The sequence below is a fragment of the Brugia malayi genome (genome assembly GCF_000002995.4).
Source record: "Brugia malayi strain FR3 genome assembly, contig: Bm_v4_Chr2_contig_001, whole genome shotgun sequence".
NCBI lineage: Eukaryota > Metazoa > Nematoda > Chromadorea > Rhabditida > Onchocercidae > Brugia > Brugia malayi.
Window position 1 is genome coordinate 10,390,143 of NW_025062476.1, and position 26,110 is coordinate 10,416,252.

At 30.2% G+C, this 26,110-nt stretch overlaps 3 protein-coding genes and 1 non-coding gene across 6 annotated transcripts; 1 reads left to right on the forward strand and 3 right to left on the reverse strand.

The window, feature by feature from the left end:
• Positions 1–75: 75 nt before the first annotated feature.
• On the reverse strand, positions 76–6,284 carry Bm1940 (the record flags this gene model as incomplete). 2 transcript variants are annotated; one of them, XM_043079154.1, is made up of 11 exons in its annotated part: positions 76–211; positions 1,161–1,254; positions 1,364–1,484; positions 1,747–1,844; positions 1,933–2,041; positions 2,283–2,420; positions 2,578–2,725; positions 2,908–2,990; positions 3,308–3,461; positions 4,037–4,194; positions 6,192–6,284. In XM_043079154.1, 11 exons carry the CDS (start codon positions 6,282–6,284, stop codon positions 76–78), a joined length of 1,332 nt encoding a protein of 443 aa, XP_042935088.1. The 2 variants fall into 2 exon arrangements, with proteins under 2 accessions (XP_042935088.1, XP_001896602.1); XM_001896567.1 differs by lacking the exon at positions 6,192–6,284 and having other exon boundaries at positions 4,037–4,188.
• Positions 6,285–11,612: 5,328 nt separating this feature from the next.
• Bma-apd-3 (Adaptin, putative) lies at positions 11,613–21,850 on the reverse strand (the record flags this gene model as incomplete). Its single annotated transcript, XM_043079155.1, has 29 exons — positions 11,613–11,702; positions 12,066–12,148; positions 12,588–12,709; positions 12,947–13,032; positions 13,185–13,307; positions 13,634–13,789; positions 14,052–14,225; positions 14,510–14,587; positions 14,771–14,909; positions 15,017–15,261; positions 15,388–15,459; positions 15,699–15,853; positions 15,933–16,089; positions 16,528–16,744; positions 16,848–16,993; positions 17,219–17,450; positions 17,650–17,816; positions 18,147–18,216; positions 18,399–18,572; positions 18,764–18,933; positions 19,161–19,213; positions 19,471–19,520; positions 19,632–19,705; positions 19,887–20,026; positions 20,111–20,240; positions 20,450–20,630; positions 21,012–21,100; positions 21,532–21,627; positions 21,755–21,850. 29 exons carry the CDS (start codon positions 21,848–21,850, stop codon positions 11,613–11,615), a joined length of 3,765 nt encoding a protein of 1,254 aa, XP_042935089.1.
• Bm16731 lies at positions 17,991–18,065 on the reverse strand. The gene has a single exon (XR_006228076.1). It is a non-coding gene; the product is annotated as a small nucleolar RNA Bm16731 (small nucleolar RNA).
• Positions 21,851–22,463: 613 nt separating the features above from the next.
• Bm6631 (putative 59.2KD PROTEIN IN PFK26-SGA1 INTERGENIC REGION, putative) lies at positions 22,464–24,986 on the forward strand (the record flags this gene model as incomplete). 2 transcript variants are annotated; one of them, XM_001896570.2, is made up of 6 exons in its annotated part: positions 22,464–22,680; positions 23,129–23,260; positions 23,380–23,635; positions 23,741–23,976; positions 24,305–24,472; positions 24,652–24,986. In XM_001896570.2, the coding sequence occupies 6 exons, from the start codon at positions 22,464–22,466 to the stop codon at positions 24,984–24,986; spliced, it is 1,344 nt and encodes a 447-aa protein (XP_001896605.2). The 2 variants fall into 2 exon arrangements, with proteins under 2 accessions (XP_001896605.2, XP_042935090.1); XM_043079156.1 differs by having other exon boundaries at positions 23,129–23,254.
• Positions 24,987–26,110: the final 1,124 nt, after the last annotated feature.

Sequence of the window (26,110 nt, forward strand, 5' to 3'; positions counted from 1 at the left end):
TATTTTGAAATGAATTTCAAACGACTGTTATTTGGGAACAAAGGAAGAAAGACGGATTATAATGTCACCATGATGTCACCTTTTGATATTAGAGTTACCACCTGTAATTCCACCTGCTGTTGGTTTCTTGGGCAACGATGCATCAGTGGAATATGTATTGCAATGAGGACACATCCATGTTACTTGTGCGCATCCGCTCAATTGTCTACATCTGAAATTTCTCTTTTCTAATTGTGAAGTTGTTTTGAAATTTCAAAACTTAATAAGTGATAAAGAATGAATAAGAAGCAAAGATAATTATATCAAAGACCAAATCAGTATCTGATTATCACTCATATAATGAGAAAAAAAATCGTAATTTCTCTCTTCATAGACAAAAAATAAACCTATGTTTTCATCATTTAAAATTTAAGCACTTTAATCTAAAAACAATAACAGATAATTTGAGAGAAAAGTTCAAGATATTATTCGTGTGCAATCCATTCGTTGAGTAGCGATGATTTAATCACTGCTTGCTTATTTGCTAATTGAATTAAAGAACAATGAATAAATTCAAAAATTCTTTTTTTTATTCATGAAGGAAACATAGAAAAAATGTCTAATAAAATTATTCTTTCTTCTTCATCATTTCCATTTTTTTTCTCATTCCTTAAAAACACATTTGCATTTAGTTAATAAAATTGGCTCAGCAAAGTTAATAAGATGAAATGACCTTTGGCGAATGTTAAAAAAAAAATCATTAAAAAAATAAATTGAAAAAAATAAGCTTTAAGCAATAAATTAGTGAAGAGTTAGCAAAAGATTGTATCTTATTTTGGATGAATAAATACCTTATTAAGGTAATTAATTCACGTATTCAAAATATTCACGCAATCTAATATTTAATTAATCAATAAAGTCAAAAAAAAATTTTTTTGCTAGTTATTTGCTATATGAGAAAATATTTAAAAAAAAAAAAAAAAAAAAAAGTAATTGTAAGATTTCAATGTAGTGATTATAATATCAACGGTGATAAGAATGGATGATACAAGGATGTAACCATTTCCTACATAAATATTCTCTTTCTTGTATTTCATAAGCTCAGATTTTAATGTAAAAAAGGGGAAAAAATATTTGTATAAAAAAAGTTTTAAATTTTAGATCAAATAGCCGTAATATACTTTTGACAGGTGTGTGATTTCATTCCTGGATTCTTTAGCAATATTGTCAAACGATCCAACATTGCAGCACGGGCCCGAACTGATAAGCATTCATCTACATGAAAAAAAAAAAAAAAAGATGTATTTTAATCTGCTTCTCAAAAGTTTTAAATTTAATCAAAAAGAAAATATGTGAGTGAAATGATGGGATTAAAAATGCCAACAAGTTTGTTGTTGAGTCATTTCGAGTAAATGCTCTGGTCGATGAAGCATCTGAAGGCAAGGATCGAGCAATTGATGAAGGAAGCACCGATCCAGTAGCGATAATCTTACAAACACTGATAGCTAGAATTGGACGAATATTTTTGGAATTGAAAATATATCAACAATGAAAATGCAATTTAGTAACATAGAAAGGATGGTAATTTGTAAGTAATTTTCATCATATTGCATAGATCATTTTAGTAATTAATGATTGTTTTTCAATTTGCGAATTAATTAAATGATTCGAATTCAAATACCTCCGTAAAATACACTTAAAATAGGAGAAAGTATCTTAAAAAATACATTGTAGTAGTTTAAAAAAAATAAAATTAATTTTGCTGACTTGAGTATGAGGCGCAAGAAGCAACATTGCGCACTTCCTTAGCAAACCCGATGATTCCATCTTACATGCTGCCATCAGTACTGGTCCTATATTAGCTTCTGCAATTCAAGAAATAAACCATTAAATTTAACCAAACATTTCATATCGAATTCACTTGAATGCTTATCGCTGAATGGATATACCAACCTGTTATCCTTAGCTGTGGTGGATAAACAGCCATTAGAAAAGCTTTTAATTCTTCATGCGTACATGGACAAAATATTTCATCCATATTTTTGATTGATGATATACGTTCCTAAACAAATTCTTTTTAAAAAATCGTCCATATTTTTCTAAAAATTTCTAAAATTTTTGAATAAATTTCGAAGAAAATGTTTGAACCTATTAATTTTCATTTTAGTATTGTTTATATTTCAAAAATTTGAAAAAACTTCCGAAGTAGATAATTTGAATAAAACTTAAAATTCAAACCAATTAAATCAATATTTAAAATAAAGATTTCCTGAAAAATTAAGTAAATAATGCTAATATTTTACTTGGAAAACATTTGACCATGCAGCAATGTAATATGGATTGACATAATAACCGCGACCTGTTTTACTACGAATCATTGCAAAATTTAATTCTGTAAGACGATGGAACTGTTCCAGGTCACTGGGTTGTTCCAACATTTCCTGTAAAAATTATTGTCTTATCATTTTTATCAGAAAATATGAGCATATTTTAACTAATAAAATTTTCGGGACTTGTTCAAAAATAATATTAAAAAAATGTATCAAAATTTGTTCATATTTAGAAAAATTTTCTACAGATTGCGAGAATTTCTACAACCTCAGGTGCTGAAGATCCATGTAACCTTTCTAGCAATAATACTTTGACACGATCACTTAAACCATAATAACGGCTACCCGTGAGATCAATTTTTGAATTAGGCCTCATCTCTCGTAAACATAATACCAATAAACGATTTAATTTATATCTGAAATTGATAAACTATAAACCAAATAGAATTAATACGAAAAGCAATAAATAGCTTGGAAAAATTGCAATGAATAAATGCAATATTTCCCGGCTATTGGTCAATTATTGAAAACTTCCAAGAAACAAAAAAGTTTATACATTTATTTGAATTTATTTTAGCAATCAGAACTAATTATTTACCTATCAGCTAGCCAAACTTTTTCCAAGAAAGGCAATTTATGTTGCACAAGGAAGCATTCACAACGATGCAAAAGACCATCCATCTGAAATTTTTTTTTTTTTTGTAACTTCAAAATTTAAATTAGTATTCTTATTGTAATTTAAAATAACATTAAAAATGCTTATTATCTAATTCCATATTTAATATGGTAAAATATCTTAGAAAGAATTTTTTTTTAATTTCATCTTCTAAGCTTCTTCTAAGCTTAAATACAAAGATCTTCTAAGCTTAAAATACAAAAAATTATGGTGTTATTTACGCATTTTACGTAAAGAAAAAAAACAATTATAAAAAAAAGCTTATAATATTATATATATATAAAAAAAAAAAGCTTATAACATTAGAAGATAAAATGATTACCTGATAATCAAAAGCAAGTGGTAATAAAATATGTACAGACTGATCGTCTACTTCCTTATAAGTTGGATGTATGCAATGAAGCATTTCGAGAACGTGATCGTACTGAACATTAGCTAGGATCAGCTCACGATCTGGACATTCAACACACCATGCACTGAAACAAAAAGTTTCTAAAATTGTTGGTACAAATGATTCATTTTTGTTTTAAACGAATATGATAACCCATATATATATATATAATGATTTTGAATTTTGAAAAAAAATTTTTTTGCCATAATTTTTAGCAAGAAAAAGAAGAAATAAAAGGAAAAATTGAATAGTAATGAAATGTATTTGCATTTGTTTAATTATTCTGTGAAATTTATTTGCATGATAGCTTAATATCCTAAATGTTTAATTATATATTTAGAACATAGCTTAAAAGATATTTTAAAGTAAGCAATATTTGATTTAAAAAAAAAAAAAAAAAAAAAAAAAAAAACTTTAATTTAATGTCAAGCCTCTTGACAGTGAATTAAACATATACATATTTCTTCTTCATATTTCATTTAATTATACATCACATCATCCTATTTTACTATTTTATCATAATTTCCATTTTTTTTTTTTTTTTTGCAATTTTCAGTTGAGCAATTTTTTCGATTCTTAATAATATTAAATTTTCAAAAAATATATCAAATAAAATATTTTATGTTATTGGTATTATTTGCGCCATTTTGAGAAACGAACCGTAAAACGGGTGACCATACAGAGATGTAATGCTCGTCTACATATAAACGTTTCCCATCCACCAGAAGCGGTCGAGTACGTTGACCATCCGGTCGAGTAAAATCAATTATCACCTCAATAGAACTTACTGCGGTTCTGTCACACTTTTCCATTGCATTCTACAAGACAAACCAAATTCATTCCATCATATGCTTTAAAGGAAGGCGCTATAGTCCTCAACGTTTTTTTCAAATTATACAACTTAAGATAAGAAGCCTAAATAGAAACCATATCAAACATAATAAGTATTGGAATAGAAAAAAAAACTACTTTTTTTCTTATTGTTGACATTTATATATTAATACTTCATGCCTTATCTTTTTATTCTCGATAACAGAAAATTAAGGGACTATAATGTGACAATTTTGAGTTAGTAATAAATTAGATAGGCCTGGCAAAAGAGAACCATAAAGATCGTTGCAAAATATATGGGAAAGAAGTTATTTTGATTATATTAATGAAATGACAGATAAAAGTATGAAATTCTTCTTTGCTATTCTTTCTCTTTTTCGTTGACAATTCACTAAGTGAATAATTTACTTTTTCCATTTAAGCATTAATTATTAGGAATGTATAAAATTCCTTCCTCTTTCTTTCTTTTTTTTTTTTCGAATGGGAAGAATGTTTATGATTAGAGTTAAATTTCAGTATACAACAATTTATGATTGCAAAATGATAGAATATGTTGAAGTATAGCATTATTGATTGGATGATGAACTATAAAAAAACTATGTTTTTTAAATGAGTAATTTTAGTATAGTAAAAATAGAAGAAAGAATAATTCCCTTATATTTGTTAGGTTTATGTTTTTAGAAATGCAAAATATCGCAAATGGAATTAAAAAAAAAGTTACAGGCATTGATCAATTTGCTGAAATGTAACATTGGGGAAAGGAAATTGAATTAAGAATAATAAAAATATACAACTTTCAATATCCATCTAACAAATTTGATTATTTCTACTTTAGCATATTATTTCCTTTTTTGCTCTTTGCATATAAACTTGAAGAAAGGAAAAGTAAAAACTTTCAATGCAATATTATAAATTTTGGAAGCTACCAACGAATTATTTGAATGATATGAAAAGAAATGACAAATGCTTTTTTGCAACTAATCACTGAAGTATTATTCAATAAAATTAGTGTGTTTATTATCGTGCATACAGAGCATACTCAGATCAATTTAGTATAAACTAAGAGGTGAAAACTTGGCAATAAGCCTTCCTCAATGCTTAATAATTTATTCAAGCATTAAATTAGCAAGTCTATCAGATCTGGTACTAAATTCATGTAAACATCTATATCCGATATATAATTTAATGATTTTGTGTTCATAGAGAAAAAAAAAAAACTCTTTAAAAAAGCTATCAATAATTCTTGAGAAAGAAAGATATTGAAATAAATAAAGTAATAAGTAATGGTTTACAGCATGTAAATAGGGAAAAGAAATAATTGAAAATATATTTTGTTATATCTCATTCATCATTATTTATCATCCTTCATCCTTCTTCATTTTTCTCCAGTATTTTCACAGTCCAATGGATCGGTAGTTGAAATAGAAGAAAGTGGATGGGATATTGAGTAAACAAAATATTAAAATCCCAAAGGAAATCCTAGAAATAACGAATAATTACGGGATTTTTTTTCTTCCTTTCTTTGTTTTTCGTGCATTAATCTATGATCTTAAAGGCGAATGTATGTCTAAATTGTAGCAATGATAATTCGGATTATTCAACGATAGATATAATTAAATACTATTTCATGCATTGTTGACTATTTTCTTCCAATAACTCATCTTGAAATTCAACCTATCGCAGAAGTAGCGATCGATATTCATGACATTATTCATTGAATGATAGTAATGTATTTTATAAAATGATGATATACTCTAAACTTCTATCAATAAATCTTACTATTGAATTGATACAGATGAAAATAATTATTCAATGAACTAGAAGTATATTTTGTATCTAAGAACACTAGAAAATCAGCCTTTGATTGGAAACTGCGAAGATATTAGAATAGAAAGTTAGCCTTTTTAAATCTTCAAGTTTTTAACTAAGCAAAGCTTTTAATTTTATTTGTAAAGAAAAAAAAGACAGCAAGCTTCGATTATACCTTATCGGGTGATGATGAAGGATAATTACCAACGGCTAGTCTGGATGAAGACGGCTGTGAATTGAAATATTCGCAGTCGTCGTTATCGATCATAATTTTGGCTTATGCGACATTTGTGTTTATTTGAAATGCGAAAATAAATGTCACCAATTGAAGATATCAGTTCATAAATAATTACTGCAGATATAATTAGCGCTAGAAATAAATGTTCGTCATTTATTTGTCTGTTTGTCTGCCGATGTACAGTTTGATCTGAAGGAAATTCTGTGAAAGAAAATTTACGTACTGTCAGTTGCACCTAGGCATTGAAAAAATATATTAAACCATAAGTTGCTTTTGTAAATAATCGTTTTATCTCTTGGCATACATAAAATTGATTTAAAAATTTTTCAAATTATTCTAATACTCCATAAAATTATCCTCACATCTTATCCTATTGAAATTTCGATACTTCTACTACACTATTTCTTATTCAAAAAATATTAGTGATATAGGACACAGACAAGCATGGTGACAAAATATGCGAATACTAAATTCAATTTTCTTAGAAAAAAAAGGCAATCCAATAATTAAAAAAGTATCGCTTTGTACACAATATAAATTAGAATAGCGCAAAAAGCTTCGTCAAAATCATTTTAAGATTCGATTTGAATTTTTTTTCAAAAAAACCAAAATCAGAGAAAAGCTCAATTCGATTTCACTTTAGTCATTGCAATAAATTCAAAAAGTATTTAAGTTCGTATCGTATGAACGAATATTAGCAAAATATTTTTGAATGTTTTAATTTCCAATAAAAGAAGATGGAAAGAATAAGTAAGGAAAACGAATTCAGTGATTAAACAAGGAATTTTCTATGTTGCTTTAAAGATCAAATGAGAAAGAATCGAAATTTGTTACAAAGTTTATAAATAAATGACAATATCGTTAGCTTAATGTAGGAAGAAAAGATGACACATTTATTTGAGAAGTTGAAATGATAAAATGTGACACTATGATATTTGAAAAATAAAAACAGAAACTTTCTGGAGTTAATTAGACAGAACGTTTGATAACAAAGTAGACTAAGTGTGCAAATGGCATCGTCAAGATCGATTAACATGCCAATATATGGACATCCGGGAAAAAAAGGAGCAAAAAACGATGAAAGATGGAAATTTTAGACTACCATTGAGATACTTGCATGTATATGCATACACATACATACACATACACATACATGCATACATACACGTGTATTTACATCCCTTCTGAAGTAAGTAATAAAACGTTTTTCCTTGAAGGCATCCAAGTTTATTGCTTGCATTTTTTCCTTTATGTGTAAGTGCAATTGGCTAATAAAAATTAGCAAAGGAAAAGATTAGAAATTCTTTCATAATTAATATTTTTGGTTAAAAATGAAAAATTCATAATGCGGAAGGATTTTGAGATTTGAGAGATCGAGAATTCATAATGCGGAAGGATTTTGAGATTGGAGAGATCGAGAATTCATAATGCGGAAGGATTTTGAGACTGGAGAGATCGAGAATTCATAATGCGGAAGGATTTTGAGACTGGAGAGATCGAGAATTCATAATGCGGAAGGATTTTGAGACTGGAGAGATCGAGAATTCATAATGCGGAAGGATTTTGAGATGGAGAGATCGAGAATTCATAATGCGGAAGGATTTTGAGATTTGAGAGGTCGAGAATTCATAATGCGGAAGGATTTTGAGATTGGAGAGATCGAGAATTCATAATGCGGAAGGATTTTGAGACTGGAGAGATCGAGAATTCATAATGCGGAAGGATTTTGAGATTGGAGAGATCGAGAATTCATAATGCGGAAGGATTTTGAGATTGGAGAGATCGAGAATTCATAATGCGGAAGGATTTTGAGACTGGAGAGATCGAGAATTCATAATGCGAAAAGGTTATGCTATATTGTTTTTAGAAAGAATGAGTAAATAATACTCAAAACTTTGGGTTATTGCAAGTTTATCTCAAATAATTTGCATGAAAAGGAAATAAAACAACCTTAGATATATACCAATTTTTCGATCACGAAATATCTTTTGTTATCTTCTTTCTTTCCTTTGATAGAAAATTGAGAATTTAATAGAATTTCAAAAACTCGAATCACTTTCCCTTCTTCTTTCTCTCTCCCTCTGCCTCGCTTTGCTGACAGTCAAAATTTAGAACTCAAGTGCTTCTATACCATATTGCAAAGATTTTAGGCTATGTTAACTTATTTAGAAATGTTCAGCTTTCAACCAAAAAAAGGAATTGGAAAAAAAATAATGAAATTGGTAGACATTTTTCTCTTTTAACGTTTTTTAATGCAATTTACTTAGAAATGAACTAAGCAAGTTTGATCTTTTAATCACTTAGTTATGTCAATTTTTTGTCTGTTTCTTCAGAAGTGATTAATAATTCAAACATTTTACAAACAGCTTGCATATCACAAATATTTTTTAGGTAAAAGATTTTTATTCAGACAGAAGATGAGCAAGCTTTTTCCTCCTTTTATCATTCAAATATTTTAAAAATCTGATAACTATTCGTACCAAACAGAAACAGAATATTACATCAATATTTCTTCGAATTTTTGCTAGTTTGGAGATTTTAATATCAAAATATGACGTACTGTAATCAAATTATTCATTTGTTGTTATACCATTAAAACATTAGCGTTTTTTTTTTTTTCAAGAAAAAAGGTTGAATACTGTTCGACAGGTAAAGTAGAAAACAGAAAAGTATCAATTATGATAGTGATAATAACAGTATTGATGCGATAATAATAGTATGGTGGTACTATTATGATGATAAAAAATAACTATAATAATAAAGAAAAAGTAAGTAGCATTAGTAAAATGGAATATTTTTGAAATGGGCCAAAAAATTGCAGATTACCAAATAATATTCTTTACATTTCTGAATCTCTACTCTTTTCAAACTACTTTTAGTTTCTTTTTTTCACTTTTCTTTCTTCATGCAAATAAAACATAATCATTTCCATACTACTTCTCATGTTCTTACTACTAGTATTGCTTCTAAGATTCAATACACAATATCGCCCATCTTATATAAAATCCAAAATCCTTAATCTTCTTTCTTAACTCCTCACTCCTCATTTCTGAATAGTAATGGTAGTAGTAAAAAGCTAGCAAAGAAGCAAGCAACATCCCCAATATCGATAAGTGGATAATTTTCCATACTATTTATCCTTCTCACCAAAATATGTCTGATGATGAGATCAATAAATTCTCAGAAAGAAAGGAAAAAGTGAGGAAATTATACGATTTGAATATTTCATTTTTTATTGCTTACTATAATGGTAATTGTTGTAAATGTTATTTAGATATTGTGATATCAAATGAAACATAGTTACTTTCAAATTGAATTAGAGAAATGAAAAAGATTTATAAATTTCGATTTCGCCTTTTGGAATTAAGAATAAACATCAGATATATTAACTGATTCAACTTAATTCTGCTGCATCTTGTCCATTTTATTAACTATAATTCAAACGTTGACTAGTATTCCAATATCAAAAGTGATTTATGATGGCAAGCCTATCATGCTAACAGGAACAAAATATCTAGCTTAAATAAATCAAGTTAACTTACAGCTGGAAGCAATATCCTTTTTGCAATGTGCGACAGTGCTGTACATTCAAGTTGTTTCAGATATCATATCATTCATTCCATCAATAGCAAAAACGCCACATTACTTGTAGGAAAAGCATGAAGAATCAGGGATAAACTTTCAATCTTCGACTGATTGTTAGATTATTTCAGTTTCAAATCCATTTCAAAACACATCGTGACATGTCGCATACAAATACGTTACTACCATGCGTGAAACTTTACATTATTTTATAATGGCATATTTATTAGTACTATAACAACATCGATAAATTTTTCAGATTAAAATATAATACATCAAAAAAGTCGAGCAAGTAGCGGAAAACAGGAATAATTTAGGGATGTAAAATCATTTCTAGCTAAAGTTCGATCAATTCCTGAAAAAATCAAAAGAATCGACAAACATAAAACGGAAATGGATCGAAAAAAGCTAACTTCTTGAATCAGCTAATAAATATTATAAATAATAATACCTATAATTTCTCTGTACCAAACAACCAAAAATGATATCATAAATTCACTGGACAAAAAAAAATGTCGAATGGGCATTAATTGCCGCACTTAATTAGCATAAATCACCGCATTCCATACAACTAATATTTCTTCTAGAGAGAAATAGTTCGATATTAAAAACTATTGGAAATTTAAATGAGTTATTTCAAATCGAAATAAACGAAAGACATATAATTACTGATTCTGGAGTATTAAAATGCATGCCGATACCTTACTAAGAGTTTACCTGAATGCTTTAAATTTCCGATCCCATCGGCTACCGAAGATACGGAAGAAAGAACCAGATGAAATCCGAGAGGAATATTAAGGGGAAAACTTCAACTGAGCCAATGCAAATCTCAAAGTGTTGAAACAAAGAATTATCCCGAAACCTCCAAATTTCATTAATTTTAAGGAAGTTATATAGAGCTATTAGTCTGAATATGGCTCGTGAATAAAAATCAAGTACAGTAAACAGCGAAAGAATAATAATAATTGATTACAAGTCCTAAAGGATGAGTAATCATAACCAAATAGGAACAAATGCGAAGAGATGAAAAGTGAGGGATGAATACACTGATCAAAGAAAAAAAAAAAACAAATCATTAAAGTAGAAAAAATTATATAAACTGTCGAAATAATGCAAATCAAACAGCTTAGCAGAATGAAAGAAAACAAAATGAGATTGCACGAAGTTAAAAGAAAGAAAAAAAAAACTCTTAGTTATGGCAATGTACCTTAAGACAATTATACATTTGAATAAGATTATTTAAATTCTTCTATAATTTTGTCTTTTTCGCTGGGTTACTTCGGTAAACTGCTAATAAAAAGAAATTCGCCAGTGTTTTAAAAATATCATTATCACTACCAATATCAGTGAAAGAGCAGCTGAAAATTTTCACGTGATTTTTGTTCAAGGAAAATGAAGCCTCAAACATCCTTTTAGAAAAACAGAAAGACTACAAGCTGTTCGGCCTCAAACTTAAAATATAATTCCAGCAGAGCATAAAACGAGAAGAAAATGTAGAAATAGAGCAACCAGTAGGATTGATTAATGATGCTGTAATTTTCTATCAGTGTTTTTAAGCCTAACTATAGTTATTGAGTGAAGATTGAAGAATAAAATATTTGACACTTTTTGTTTTGTTTTCTTGCTTTATTTAAAAAAAGGAAACAACGCAACGAAATGAAATGAAAAGTTTCTTTCTTTAGCGGAGCGTCTTTGTGAGTTATTTCTTAAAACATTACTGACTAACAAAATATATAATTACTAATGTTAGAAAACAGATAAACACAATATTTATTGTCATTCATGAACTATGTCGCGTAATTCATCGACAACTGCATAGATCAACTGCTGATCAGCAGAGCGACCATCGATTTGAATCTTATCACCCTGAAGAACAACTTACGAAATGACTTACAAAAAGTAATTTTTAAAACAGCTTTTATCATCTTCATATCTCTCTACCTCAATATTTCTCTGAATATCACATAAGAGATTCAACGTTCTAAATCATTAATGGTTTAATGAATCTAAATTTTTAAAAACAAATACCCTAAGCATAAAACAGAAGTTCGAAGCTTTCTAAAATAGTTCGGTGAAAGTTTCAAATTAAATTTGTGAACCTAATACAAAACGCTGTCTTTTAATTCCGAGTATTTATTTCATGAGATAAAATATTGTTCAAAAATGAAAATTCAATTGCATGAAAGGATGAATATTAATAAAGTCTCTATCAATAAGAAATGAAGCGACCTGTTGTTTGATCAAAATACAAACTGATTCAGCTTTTATAGTATGAGCATAGAGAGCCGCTCCTGTATTATTCTGCTTCACTACTAAAAAAAAATATGTCAATAAATTTAATTTAACAGAAAAAATCAAGCTAATAAACTTCAGACATAAAGATGGGGATGAAAAACCGGGTGAGCTAGGTGTTTCTCAAAATTCATAGTAGAAAATATTTCTATTATACTTCAATTATATTCTCTAACATATTTCTTACCCAAAAATCATACATGTTGCGCTTTTTTAAATCCACTAACACTCAGCTAACGGATCTAATAATTTTTCTTTTAAAAATAGTAATTTCATAAATATATCCTAAACCTTATGTGAAATGCTCATGGATGTACATTTTCGCAAATAGTCACATCACTTGTAAGAATTAGTTTTGAATAATAGATTAATCTGAAGAGACAAAAATAAAGCATAGTAGCAAATGTGAGCATACGGAGTACAGAAAGCAACAATTTATTTGTATGAAGCAAAAATTACCGTTAAAATGAGCGAAAAAGCAGATCTTCTTTAAGACTGTGTTCCATGGAAGACTGGTAATTAATTGCGCAGATGATTTATAGCCCATATCACTCGAATTTAATAATATGTCATACGATTCGCTGAAAACTAGGTACGAGAATTACTTTTGTATGATGGATGAACTCGAGGCGACACAATTTTTTTCGGCTTATAAAATTGACAGTTCAATAATAAAAAAAAAAAATGATAAAAAATCGGACAGCACAATGAAGAAATGTGAAACTTCTGAATCATTCCTAATCCAACAACTATAAAAATAAACACGTGAGTGCCACACAATTCATTCTTCGCCACTTCTGATTCGGTTTGAAAAATACCTTGTAATGGTAGCAGGCACAAGGAAAGAAATCACTGGCATCAAAATATGGAAATCTAGTTTGTCTTGGATAGTTTCGCTTCTACGCTAAAAGCAAAGTGATTAATTAGTTAACAAAATTATTTAACAAATTATGTCCAACGAATTATGCATACAACTTGCATTTTGCTCAAAAAAAAAAAAAAAAAAACTGATGTAGTTGCACCACAGAAAGTTTACAGTTTAATTATATAGCTCACTTCTGCAAAGAATGTCAAATTGCCTCTCAACTTCTGTGGCATGTTGATTGCTTTCACTGAGAATCTGAAAACATGTTCAGCGGAGACTCCGGCAGGAAGCTGAAATGACAGTGGAATTGCAGCCTGAAACAAATTATATTTATGGATAATAATCATTTTTTTTTTCAGTTCAAGTTTCAGTTAACTTAAATGTCTCAAGGTTTTTCACTAGTCTGCAATGAAAAATTCTTTGGAGATGAAATATTCAAGTTGGCAAATTACTGGTATAAATAAGGTCATTGAAATGTTCCAACTGAATTTTATGAAAGAAAAACAAAATGTTGATGTGGATATTATCAAATCTTGCTTAAACTAGAATATGCTGTAATTGAAGAAATATTTTCCCTTCCCTGCCCTCACATTTTCTAAAATCACAATTTTATTTAAAATAATATATTAAGAAATATTACCAGAGATGACTTGCCCTCTTCACGTAATAAACGTGTATTAATTGTGTCTAAGACGTTCATCTCTAAATTACGCAAAGTACAGCATCCTTTGTTTGAAAATACGATTCCAATTGCAATCTGATTTGCATCATCAGTTGATACTCGAGTTTCGTAAGTCTAAAAGAGATAAACATCTTTGAAAAACTGCAGAGACTCTCTGCTCTATTAATGCGGCAAGACGATAACCAGAAATTTAAATACGTGACGAAACGTCTAAATCTCGGACTACTAAAAGTTTAGAGCACTAAAGAGGGTTGGATGATTTTCTAGTGATGTTACAACTTCCTGCCGGATAAAGTCTACACAAACGTTTGTTATGAGGGAAGCTTCCATAGATTAAACATTATATTTCCGTTGCTTATTAAGTTGAGATACCAACCAATTTTAAATCTTCTGTTTCACCCAGTACTTTATAAGAACTCAATCGCAATTTTGTTGCTTTTTCTTTCGCATGGTATAAAGAAGAATCTTCGTGCGGTGTTAGGGCTTCATTCGATGAACTTGAACCAAAATGTAAATTTGGATTGCTTGGAGTACAAATACCCGAAGCTGCCTGAAAATTTATTATTATCTTCAATATCACTACATATTCGGATTTCATAGATTAAAATGACAAAATCTGTGTATGAAAAGCAAACTGAAATGGATTTTATGATATTAGTTTGTCTAACTAAATTTATTCAATTTGACATGCTTAGCAATAAAAACGATAAGGTGTGAGGCACTAGATTCATTCCACATTTCAATAGACATTTCTTCTTCCAAATAGAGAACAGTAGAGAAGGCATTAAAAAACGAAATCCATTATAACCATTAGCTGGACTTTTTAAACCTTACTTCATACACATCCTTATCAATTGGTTCTTCGATAACACTTCTCTTTTTTCTACCATTTCCAGTTTTTGAATCATTTTTCTGAAATTTGATAAAGCTGTTCATATAAAAAGAAACTATGGTTTATAAAAAAAAAAGAAAAAAACTACCAGAAAGATAAACATCCAATATTTAATATCTTTCAAAATGGTTTTTAATAGCAAGGATATCACAAAAATTATTTCAGTCAATTCAGATATATGACTAACTAATTAGACAACCCACTTTTGCAGAATTTTTTGTTTTTTTTAAAGCTTTCGCAGTAGTTTCTTTGACTTCTACACTATCCAGCCATCTTTCAGCACAAACAGTATCAGTTTTGTGAGCACTTGAACCACTGATTTCCTTCCTTCTTGATTCCCTTCTGAGAAAATTGATAATTGAAGTGATTTAATGTATTTATTAAACACTTTTTTAACCTGATTTTTTTCTATTTTTTTTTTTACTGAAATATAAAATATTTTCACTCACTTTTCTCTAAGGACTTTGCACCCCGCCTTTCTTACTTTCTTTTTCTTCTTTTCATCTCGTTCCAACGATGACACATCATTGTAAGACTGGAGGGAATCAGCAGCATTGGTTCGCGAATATCCAAGTAAATCTAATTCACGTGGTCGCGACTGCGTATACACATGGGGTACTTCCACTCGCTCATCTGCTTTCAAAGGTTCTTCTAAGTTAACATCAAGTGCTTTGTAAATTTCTTCCATCTCATTCTGAATATTTTTTTATAAATTATTGCAAAGTGTATGTTGTTGAATCTACATTGTTTACTTCTTGAATGAAATGAACGAAAAGTTTTCCGAAATAAATTAAGCTATAAATATAAAAACAGGACGAACTTCATTTCCAGCAATTTCATCTTCATCAGTTGATTTAGCATTTTCAGGCATTTCACCTTCGCCTCTATTAACCTAAAAAAATTAAGTGTAGTACATAAATTTCCGAATACTTCCATGAAATCCAGCTTCATGCTTCTCAATAACGAACAAGTTATGTAAGCAAACTTCGAAAGCAATAAAATGAACTTCTGAAATACCTCAATAATTTCATGAAAATTAGTTGGTATAAATATAGCAAAGCTGATGTGTATTGAAACTACAAAAGGTATATCATTCAGGAGGTAACATATTTCGACAACTACGAAGCGTACCTGATGGATCACTGGTATATCATCATCGTCACTGGAACTTATCTCTTTACCAACTTTATTTTTTCTTCCTTTAGCTTTCTTTTTTTCTTTCTTTGCAGTTTTCCATGACAGCGTCGACTGCTGTTGTTCCATATATTTGTTGAGTCCCACCACTCCTATAATAAAAACGCATTTCGCCAATTTCAAGAAAACTACTTCCATAATTCTTTTATTAAATTTAGAATAAAAGTTTACCGGGTATTTCTAAAGGACTCTGCAGATCAGGAGTCGATCTTAGCTTTTCTGTTGCACCGAGGGGAGTTCGTGTTAATCGTTTGGAAGCACTACTCTTAATTTCTCCTTTCATGTAGTAAGGGTTATTCTCAATTTCAGCTTGTCGTTGTTTCAAGCGCTAAAAATGAATCAATTATACAGTTATGCTAATAGTTAGTTTTAAAATCTTCTTGCGTAAAAAAGTCACAAGTCGTAATAAACTAAACACTCGATTAAAAAAAAAAAATCCAAAGATTATTGTTTATAAACCTAGATCAATTACAACCTTTGATTTATTTCATGTAGCAACTTAGATGCACCACATATGCTGATTAATTTAGAATGTATGTCATTTTTTCCTTTTTTTTTTTTTTGAAATGACGGTCATGACTTCAAAATTTTCATACACTACAGCAAAGATTAATCAAAATTGGTAACTAAAAATAATTATTAATATCCAAACTCCTGTACAATCATCAAGAAAATTTTTAATTTCAATTGCTTTATTAAGATATTTATATAATAGCTATACTGGCTGTATCCCTTAAAGAATTTTTTTTCTTAAAAATGAATATACTTTTTGTAGTTCCTCTTCACTAAGTTCATCCTTGCTTCCTTTCGTTTTCGATAAATTTTCCCCATAATCACGATCGTCATCGCTACTATATCTGGGTGGACCACCAAAAACAACAAACTCTGGACGCACTGCAGTTTTTCTAGAAGCATTTTCATTTTCAGGCTCGCTAGTATCGTCTTCCAAATCCGGTTCATAAATCCAAGCATCAAGATCTAGCCTGCAATGATGACAGTGCGATTCTGCTATTTAGCGCAATTCTCCAAAAAGTTTGAATTCCTTAACAATCAGTAATTTTTAAGTCAAAAAAGTCTAAAACAAACCCTTCAGGAATCGGAACTTTTTTTTGTGCTTTCGCAGCAACTGGATTTAACTCCCCTTCAAAAAGCTTTGCGAATTCTTCACCAACTTTCTCATTATTAGAATGGAAACGTTCTATTATCTTCAAAATAGCTAAGAATGTGCAAGCCTGTAAACTTAAAAGCATAATTAGTCACAGATTTACTTGTGAGGTAATTTTGGAAAGGAACTTCTCACTTCATCAGATCAGAAGGTGTACGGAAAAAAAACAAAGGATTATTTCTATACCAACAAAGTAATTCTTCAAAACCAAAAAGATTATTCTTCGTACTTAATTTTGACTGATAACACGTTTTCGAACAAGGAATGCTGTGAAGAAATCTCGCAAACTTACTCGTTCTTGTGCCTCGAGATGATCAGCTAATACAAATTCAGGCAATTTAGATAACAGCAAATTGTCCAGACTATCAATTCCATCCCAATCATTCTCTGCTTCAGCTCTTACAAGCAATACCGCGTAAAGTTTGGCAATATTCTGCATGTAAACGCTAAGTATATGTCCTGGCATTATTGGTAATTTGGCCTTGAGCATAGCTTCTAATACACCTTGAACGTTGCAAAGATGCCTTAAAGTAGCAAGGTTTCAATTAATTTAATGATTTTTTGCAAAGTAGGAAAGTTTGTGCTTTTGATAGCACTGACTGCTATTTCTATAGTTATATAAGCTGTAGGAGGTTAAGGATTAGCAGTGGTAACAATAAGTTCATTCTACTTGTCTTTTTTTGTTTTCACCAACAAAATTTTCCATAATTTCATTAAACTTACTGGCAATATTCACCACAAATCCATGCTGCAGCCAGTAGCACTTCACACATATTGCTACGATGCTGTGCACTGCCGGCAAGCAGGAGATGAGCATTTTCAACAAGCAAAGCCATCTGAGACACCGAGAAATGTCTTATCGATTGAACGCGTACTGATACATCAAGCATCTGCAATTCTCAGACAAAAAAACTTTTGATAAAAATAAATTTTATAGAAGACCCCGCAACATTTTATTCTATTTGGATGTTAGATATTTTGTTCAATTACTACCCCAAAATAAATGATATAATGGAAAGAGTAAATATCAACTTATTAAAAGAAAAAATCGCCTAAAACAGTGTCAGTGACCTCAGTATCGATCATCAGTCTTCAGCATAATTTGCAGAACTGTGCAAATTCATCATCATCGGTCAAGTTTTTTTTTTTTTTTTTTGGACTTGATAAAATCAACATTTTGAAAAAAAAATTCGATCATGAATAGATGATCAAATAAACACCTGCTCAGCAATCATTGTACCATGCCTTGTACCTTCCACTTTCGTTAATTCTACCAGTACTGATATATACCTGCAAAAATTTACAACATAAATTATAACCCAGATTATAAGGTTAAAAAAGAAAAATCTTATGCTGTCTAACAACCGAAAGTCATTATTTCTGCAGTAATAGCAGAAACTATGAAAACTTTTCACCGTTTGGTATCAGAATTCCCTAAAATGTTTGGAATAAAAATAAATGAAAACCATTACCACTCAAAATTTGTAATATATTGATAATTATTGTATGAACATATTGCAATAATTCTTGAGAGCAGCTCATCACGATAATACGATCCTTCTGCTGCATCAACATGATCCATTAGTTTTCGCACAATTTCCATGATATTTCGTTTGGATACCATTCCATAGAGAAGATCTAATGCTCTTAAAGGCGACTTCTTTAAACCAGCGAAAATGTCTCATGATGAAATAATATTGTAGTATATTATCTTTCTGCTTCGGGAAATTTAAAGTTAAAATGAAGCACACTCAAAGCGCATTATAATTCATAAAAATTCTCTGCTATGTTCGAATTATGCATAAATTTGATAGAAAAAAAAAAATAAAGCGGAAACCTTAGACGAATACTTTCATCTCTGTCATCCAAACACCGCAACACAATATCTTTATGGGCCTGCACTGCTTTAGGATGTGTTTGCAAAATCTTTCCCATTGCAAGCAAACCAAGATATTTTAAGTTTTGGTCAGAATCTTCAATTAATACACCCAATTTCTGCACACAAAGCTGTAAAACATAAGAATACCAAAAAACAATAATCATGAGAGTGTCCATTAAAAAAGCTTTAATCTTTCTTTCCTGTATATGAATTGATATGGATTTCATGAAATACTCCCACTTGTTACATTCAAGTATAATTTTCATATAAACTGCAAATGGACGCAGTTAAAGACTTAAGATACGCAAGCACATTTCATTGTTAATCGTCCAATACAAATTTCCAAATCGCGTACCTGTATGCTGGCAGTATGATCACCGGGTACACCAGACGATATACTTATCAGTACTGAAACACAATCGCATCTGTTTATTAATGAATATAAACTCAAGTGAATTTAAAACTTCAAGGGATTACTAGTACTTGGATCAAATAAAAACATGACGTCAACTTGGAGACTGAAAATTGAGTTTTAGTACGTTAGTCAAAACATAAGGTTATGAAGTATCCTCAACAAGTATTAGCATTCTGTATGTACTAGCATACTAAGTCATTTAAGAAAATACTATTCGGAATTTATATTCTAAAATATTAAAAAAGCGCACCCGCAATAACTGTGTTGATGCATTCATATAGTAGTGACATCGCTGATGTGCTGAAAAATTAATTTTAGAGTGATAAATTTTCATAAGACTAGTAATGAGTAAGCATAAAGCAGCAGTTTATTAGCAAGCGTATCGAAAAGGTTTACACCTTTAACACCAACCTATTGATTAAATTCGTCAGCGGCTCCAGCAATTTTTTGCCAAGACGAGGCTCCAGTGGTACCAGTGCACCAAACTACAAAAAGTAACTATTACTCATGAAAATTCTTCCTCTAATGAGAAATTTATTATCGTTTTGGGAAAAAAAGCAAAGGAAAAATTAATGTTTTAGAACAGCCAAATTGATTCATAGTTTATCAAGCTGTTATTAAAAAGCAAACACAATAGATCAATATCACTATGTAATATTAACTTACTAGTTTGATAATTTTAATCAACATCCAGTTATTCGATGATGTTGTCATTAACTTGAAGAACACTGGTGCCAAAGTTAGATAATTTTTAGGATTTTTTCGTGCCAACTCACAAATAACATTCACTGCAGCACTTTGTACACCTGAAAAGATTAAGGAATTCAATCACCGACTTTAATTCATAGTATTGTAAGGCTGCATTCAAAAGAGAAAATTGACTGTAATACCTGGATCCGGGTCCTCCAGCTTTTCCTTCAGCCGTGGAAAAGTAGGCCTTAGAGAATCTGGATATTTAAGAAAAATTTTGTACAATAGCAATACACATCTTTTGCGCACATATGGTCGACTAGAAGAGAGCTGAAATAAAACATTAGTTTATAAACTTCGCCCTGTATTACCATGATGACCCGGTCCCAGTCCCAACTTCCTAATACTAGGAAATCACATTGCTTCAAAAAAAGCAAGAAAAAAATCTTTAAAATACATAAAAGCTTGTCATATTTCATAAAATTAAAACGGACAATTCTCTCAGAAATGATTCCTAACTATTGAAAATATTAACACACAAGATTCACAACATCGCTAGTAAGATCTCGCGCCAAATCAGGCGTAACAAAACATGAAAATGCTCCCAGTGCTATACCCGTCTCGTACATTATAGAACTGTGTAAATCTTTTCGTATTAAATTGGTAGTCAACATTAAAACATCGGTACCATCGTGGAAACACTGTGATGCTGCCATATAACTAAAAAAAGAAAGAAAATTTAAACATTAACTGATTGATGTATAACGAGTGCAAAGAACTTACGGAAGAGGTTGAAACCAAATGGGGCAAAGTCGATGAATTGCAGTTATACTTTTGTACCAAGTTAGGTAAGAAAACAGTCTAACAAAAACAAAACAAGCTCTAAGTTCCCAAAAATATCACTACAATAAATGTCAGAAGTCCAAGTAAGATTCTGTTTGCATTTGTCTGTACCATAGCATATTGAAATACTTTTACTTATCACAGAAATTATTAAGAAATCATCCGGCCATTTCGTTTTAGACTTCCCTCCGCTTTTTTGGTCAAATTTTTAAAATATTTTTAAAATATTTAAAATATTTAAAATATATGAAAAAATACCCGATACGCTTCTCAGTAAATTTCGTTGATGCCATCACTTCAATAATATTGAATGATGCCCATGATATGTCATATCCCATCATTTGCAACTGAAACCTCTTATCTCTTATTGTGTTCAGTAACTCGCAATTGAAACTGTATTATGCATGATGAATAACAAAATACTCGTGCTAAGAGTAACAAGTAAATATTATCATTTTATTACGGATAACTGCTTGTTATCATCTTATTACCACCGTTATTATCTTAACGAATAATCAAACAACATCTGACTATCCACCCATGAACTGTAAATAAATAATGACTTATCATTATCATCGGAGGTTTGCTTGAATAATCTTCATGCGATTTATTCAATAGTTCATCATGTTAATATCCTGACAGTTTATAACTCAATAATGATATATTTTTGGAACACCAAATTATTTCATTTTCATATTCTGAATTTTCTCCTTCTGTGGATTCCTTTCCACTCTATTAAATTCAAAATATAGATTGTTGATATGTGTTAAGTACATACATAAGCAAGTTTTTCGATCGCATTTGCTTTGATAAAAACAGAATCCTGTCGAAGTTCCATCTTGATTTCATGAATACATGCTGCGATGTATCGGGCCTAAACGCATGATACAGTTACATAGAATAACAGAAGATGGAACTGTAATTCCACCAGTCTTTGTTTTTACTCCTTCATTTAAATGAATTATCCGTCATCACTGCTATAAACAAAAACTAATACTAACCTCATTGTCCTTATTGTTCCGGATCCCACGGATCAAGTCTGTCAGACTTTTATCAAAAAAACGATCCAAATTACTACGTACTTTACGTAATGCCATCAATTTAACAAAACTGAAATGTATAGCAACTTCATTTTTTTTCTCACGAATTTCTTACGTATATTTCTCTACAAATATCTTCTAAATTCTTTCCCTTTTTTTATTTTCAAATGTTCTACGGAAAATGATAAGAAGTGAAAATATTAATTTCGGCTATTCTTCGATGGTAAAAAGAAATGACCTCATTTTTCAAAGAATTCAATTCAAAAATTACTTCGTCAACTAAAAGTTCCTCATATTCTACTCCTTACAATCCCAATCCTTAAACTTTTTCCATGTTTAATCTCCTTCAAAAACTAATATTAATTTCATGTAGCATTAGGTTTCTGTTTAACATACTAAAATAATTCAGAAAAATGGTACCTCACGCCAACTTTTCTGAATTATACGTCACTTAAGAAGAAGCGAGGCCTCTCTGTTAGAGCAATAGACGTGTTCAGCAGTGGACGTGAGACAACGGCGTATGATACGTAGTTGTGTCACAATTGAAGATATGTACGAACCGTTTTGGTTTCTTAATGAAATAAGAATTGCTTTGAATAAGTTAAGCGTGAAGTTTGGAATTGTATGGAGTTTTTTTTTTAAGAAGATTTAAGCGTAGATGTTTGCGTAAATGTTTTCAGGAATGTTAACGCCAGTATTTCACATTGATCAAACGCCAGAATGGATTATCATTCAAATTTATGCACCCTACGCTAATGTGAAAGATACTGAGGCAGAATATTGTGACCTACAATTCTTTTTCACTTCGAAGCCATATTTCTTAAAGTTATATTTACCTGGTGAATTAGCTGAAGAAGATATTACCGGCACATATGACTGCGATAAAGGTAAGTGAATATTTTTAAAAAGTTAAGTGATTTTGGTCTTGCTTGTAATTTGATAATTAACTAATGATGGGGTTTATTATGCTCTGAATAAATTTTTAATTTTTCTATTCTTAATACTATTTGAACTTTCTGTTTTTGTCTTCGAAAATTTCAACTTTCATTTCCTAAATATTGTGCCGTTCATCTATGTAAATATTATTATTATATCAAATAGATTTGATTTGTCAGGTTGAGGATACCTACCCATATATATTCCTTAAACACACACATGATCAGTAATTAATTAATAATAAATTCCTTTCACATCTTTTTCATGCAAAATCTTCCTGTAAAGATCAATTTTAAAATAACCATTTTCCATTCGTTATATACAACTTGTATAAAATCGTTGGTTATATAATTAATCTTTTCTCTTTACTACCCTACCGTGATATTTGTCTTTTTTCAGGATCGTTTACATTCAAAGCTCGGAAGAAAAATATTGGTGAATTCTTCCCTAATTTAGATTTAGTGAATCAGTTACTAAAACCATCAGATATCCATGCAAAACGGTTGGTAGAAGAAATTGATGAAGGTAGAGGTATTGTTTGGTTCTTTTTTTCTGCAGTTATTAGGTTTACCGAATTCCATTTTGAGCTTCTGTCCATCTAAACATCATGCATTAAGCTGAATTTGCCTAAAATTCATAACTTTTTGCAGATATTTTGGACAATGTCTCTTTTGAACAAGAAAATTCCCAAACACTGAATGGCAGCATGGTTGACGATTTTATGGATGAGAAATGTAAACTCTACGGTTACGGTTTTGCTTGCAGTCGTTGCGGTATTATTGGAAAATTTAGCGCAGAAATAAACAACCTTTTCGATTTGGAAGATCCTGAAAATTCACTAATTGACGAAAGGCTTATGGATTGTTTAAGGCATGATCAGTTGAAGTTCAATGCCGATCATTATATGTATGTTTTGAATTTAAATTAAAGATTGAGATTTCTTTTTTTTTCGAACAATGTTCCATGCTTGTCTATAAACTTACATATAATCAAATGAATCAACTTTTTCAGTGCTGATCAGTTTGAGAAGAATCCTTTATTGGATGAATGTTTACAGTTTGAATATCCTGAAACGACGTTTGATTTATCTTTCAAAAGTCGTGATCATTTGAAAGATTTGCCCAGAAAACTATTTCCCAAATACTCGTCTAATTTAGAAAAAACAATTGCGTTATCTCTGATAGATATTATTTTTGCTTATTTATATGATATGAGGACTACATGCGGCGAGCATTCCTCTGAATCTGGTTTGTTTTGAGTCATTTCATTTTAATAATGTAGGTGTATTTAGGATATGTACTTTTATATTTAAAATACGTAATTCATTGGACTCATAAAAAAAAGAAATCTCTAATGTGCGTAAAATAAATATGTAGAATGCACATATTCTAGTGTTTTTATAAGTTGTTTGTATTTTTTTTTTTCGTTTCAACAACTTCTGCTTTTATGTAAGAGACATGTAAAACTTGGACGCTTTTCTTTTCATTTTAAGTTTAGTGGATGATACCTTTTTAGTCCATCACTATACTGTATGAGGAACTCATTCAATAATCTTTTATTTCTTTTCTTTGCTAGGTTGGACGATTACAAAGTTGAGTCCTAGTCTCAGTTATTTGGTCAGATGGAAGACAGTGAAGGAATCTATACTAGGTGCTGTAAGAAGATCGTTGTGTTTTCCTCTTTATCGGCACTGGGATTTATCTATGAAAGTATTAGACGATTTGAAATTTCTCCTCAGCAAAGGTAGATTTAACAATTTTACTTTTACTTATTTATTTTTGGAATTTAAGACATTTAAATTGATGTTTCTAATTTCCCTTGAGTACTGATCATCAAGCATCTTGTACCTCTACTGTGGTGTTTAATATTTTCGTTTAAAAAGACCAAAGAATTTAATAAAATTCGTTGGATTTTTGTTATAGGTAGGGTGACGTTGTTGCAGTGTCTTGTCGATGTGCATATGATTTTATCAACAAGTGGTGACTATCGTTATCTGTTGAATGACTTATTTATAACTGATTATTGTTTATGGATTCAATGTGCCTCAGACAATGTTGTGTCATGGTTACAGTGCGAGTTGAATCGTTTAATTTTGAAAAAAATTGATGTCCAGTTAGATCTGGAAGAAGTGGAGATGGAAGCAAAGTTGCTGACTTTGCACATAGATACTGGAAATTACGATTCTGAGGATTCAGATGATGGTTCTTCCGAGGTTAATATTCGGGAGACAAATCAAATCGTAAACAGCTATACATAGTTATTTCTTTAATATATCATCTTGGTGGAAAATGCTGAGGACATATCCTTTACTAATTCTCTTAAGCATGTAAGGAAGCCATAAGGTAAAAAAAACCCAAATCGCAACAAAATAAATGCGTGCCTATGGAATGTTACGCATATTAACCGATTATGAATTACTGACTATATTGATTGCATAGAAGCTTACCTGTTGTTATTAATTCATATTCGTATATCGCTGCTAAAGATCTGACGTGAGACTTAAAAGTCCGCGTTGTTTTTCTACTTTAATTAACGGGATAAAATAAGAGCAGAACAATATAGATTGCCATCATAAATGCTGCTACCATCTTTAGTACTGCTTGGATCCTAAACCTATATGCCTAGAAATACGGGATAACATCAAACTAAAAGTTTTTCAGGTGCATTTAATGAACAGAACGAAGGGATAATGATATAGTTAACTATTAAATATGTTGTTTGAATGTACTTCTTAACTTACATGTCACATGTAGTAATTTTTGAGATTTCCGAAATTGGTAATAAATAGTTAATAATTTGCTGGAGCATATTTAAAAGTATTACGCCAGAATACTTACAGCCAGTGGAGATTCGAACTATTATATGGTTAAAAATTTAATTGATAGAATGATGCTAACTGTATGACAAGCAGTAAACTTGTAGTAACAGTAAATTTACTGCATCTTTCAGGATCATCAAATGTATATAATGCTTAGGTATTTTATTTGCAGTTATAACACAGCTTCAGACTTTAATAAAGATGCTGGCCATTCTTGGTGATTATATATGTCATATTCAATTTCTTAATGTCAGTAATTAGAGACTCATTTAATTACAGTTGCTTTCATGAATACTTAGTGAGTGGCTGATAAATGATTGAAGTTTTAGTTTTTTTTTCGAAGTGAGAAAGCTCTGCTATGCAATGAGATTGTAATTATTATTCAGCAGGACATTACCATTGCCTTTGTTCACTTCCTGAAATGAAAATGCTCCTTGATTACTCCTATAGATTTATTGCACAAACGTCCCATATAATGACATTTATGCTGAAATAGGAATAAAGAATAAATTTTGGGAGGTAATGTTTGTGTTTTATTTTACATCTATTTAAGCAAATGTTTT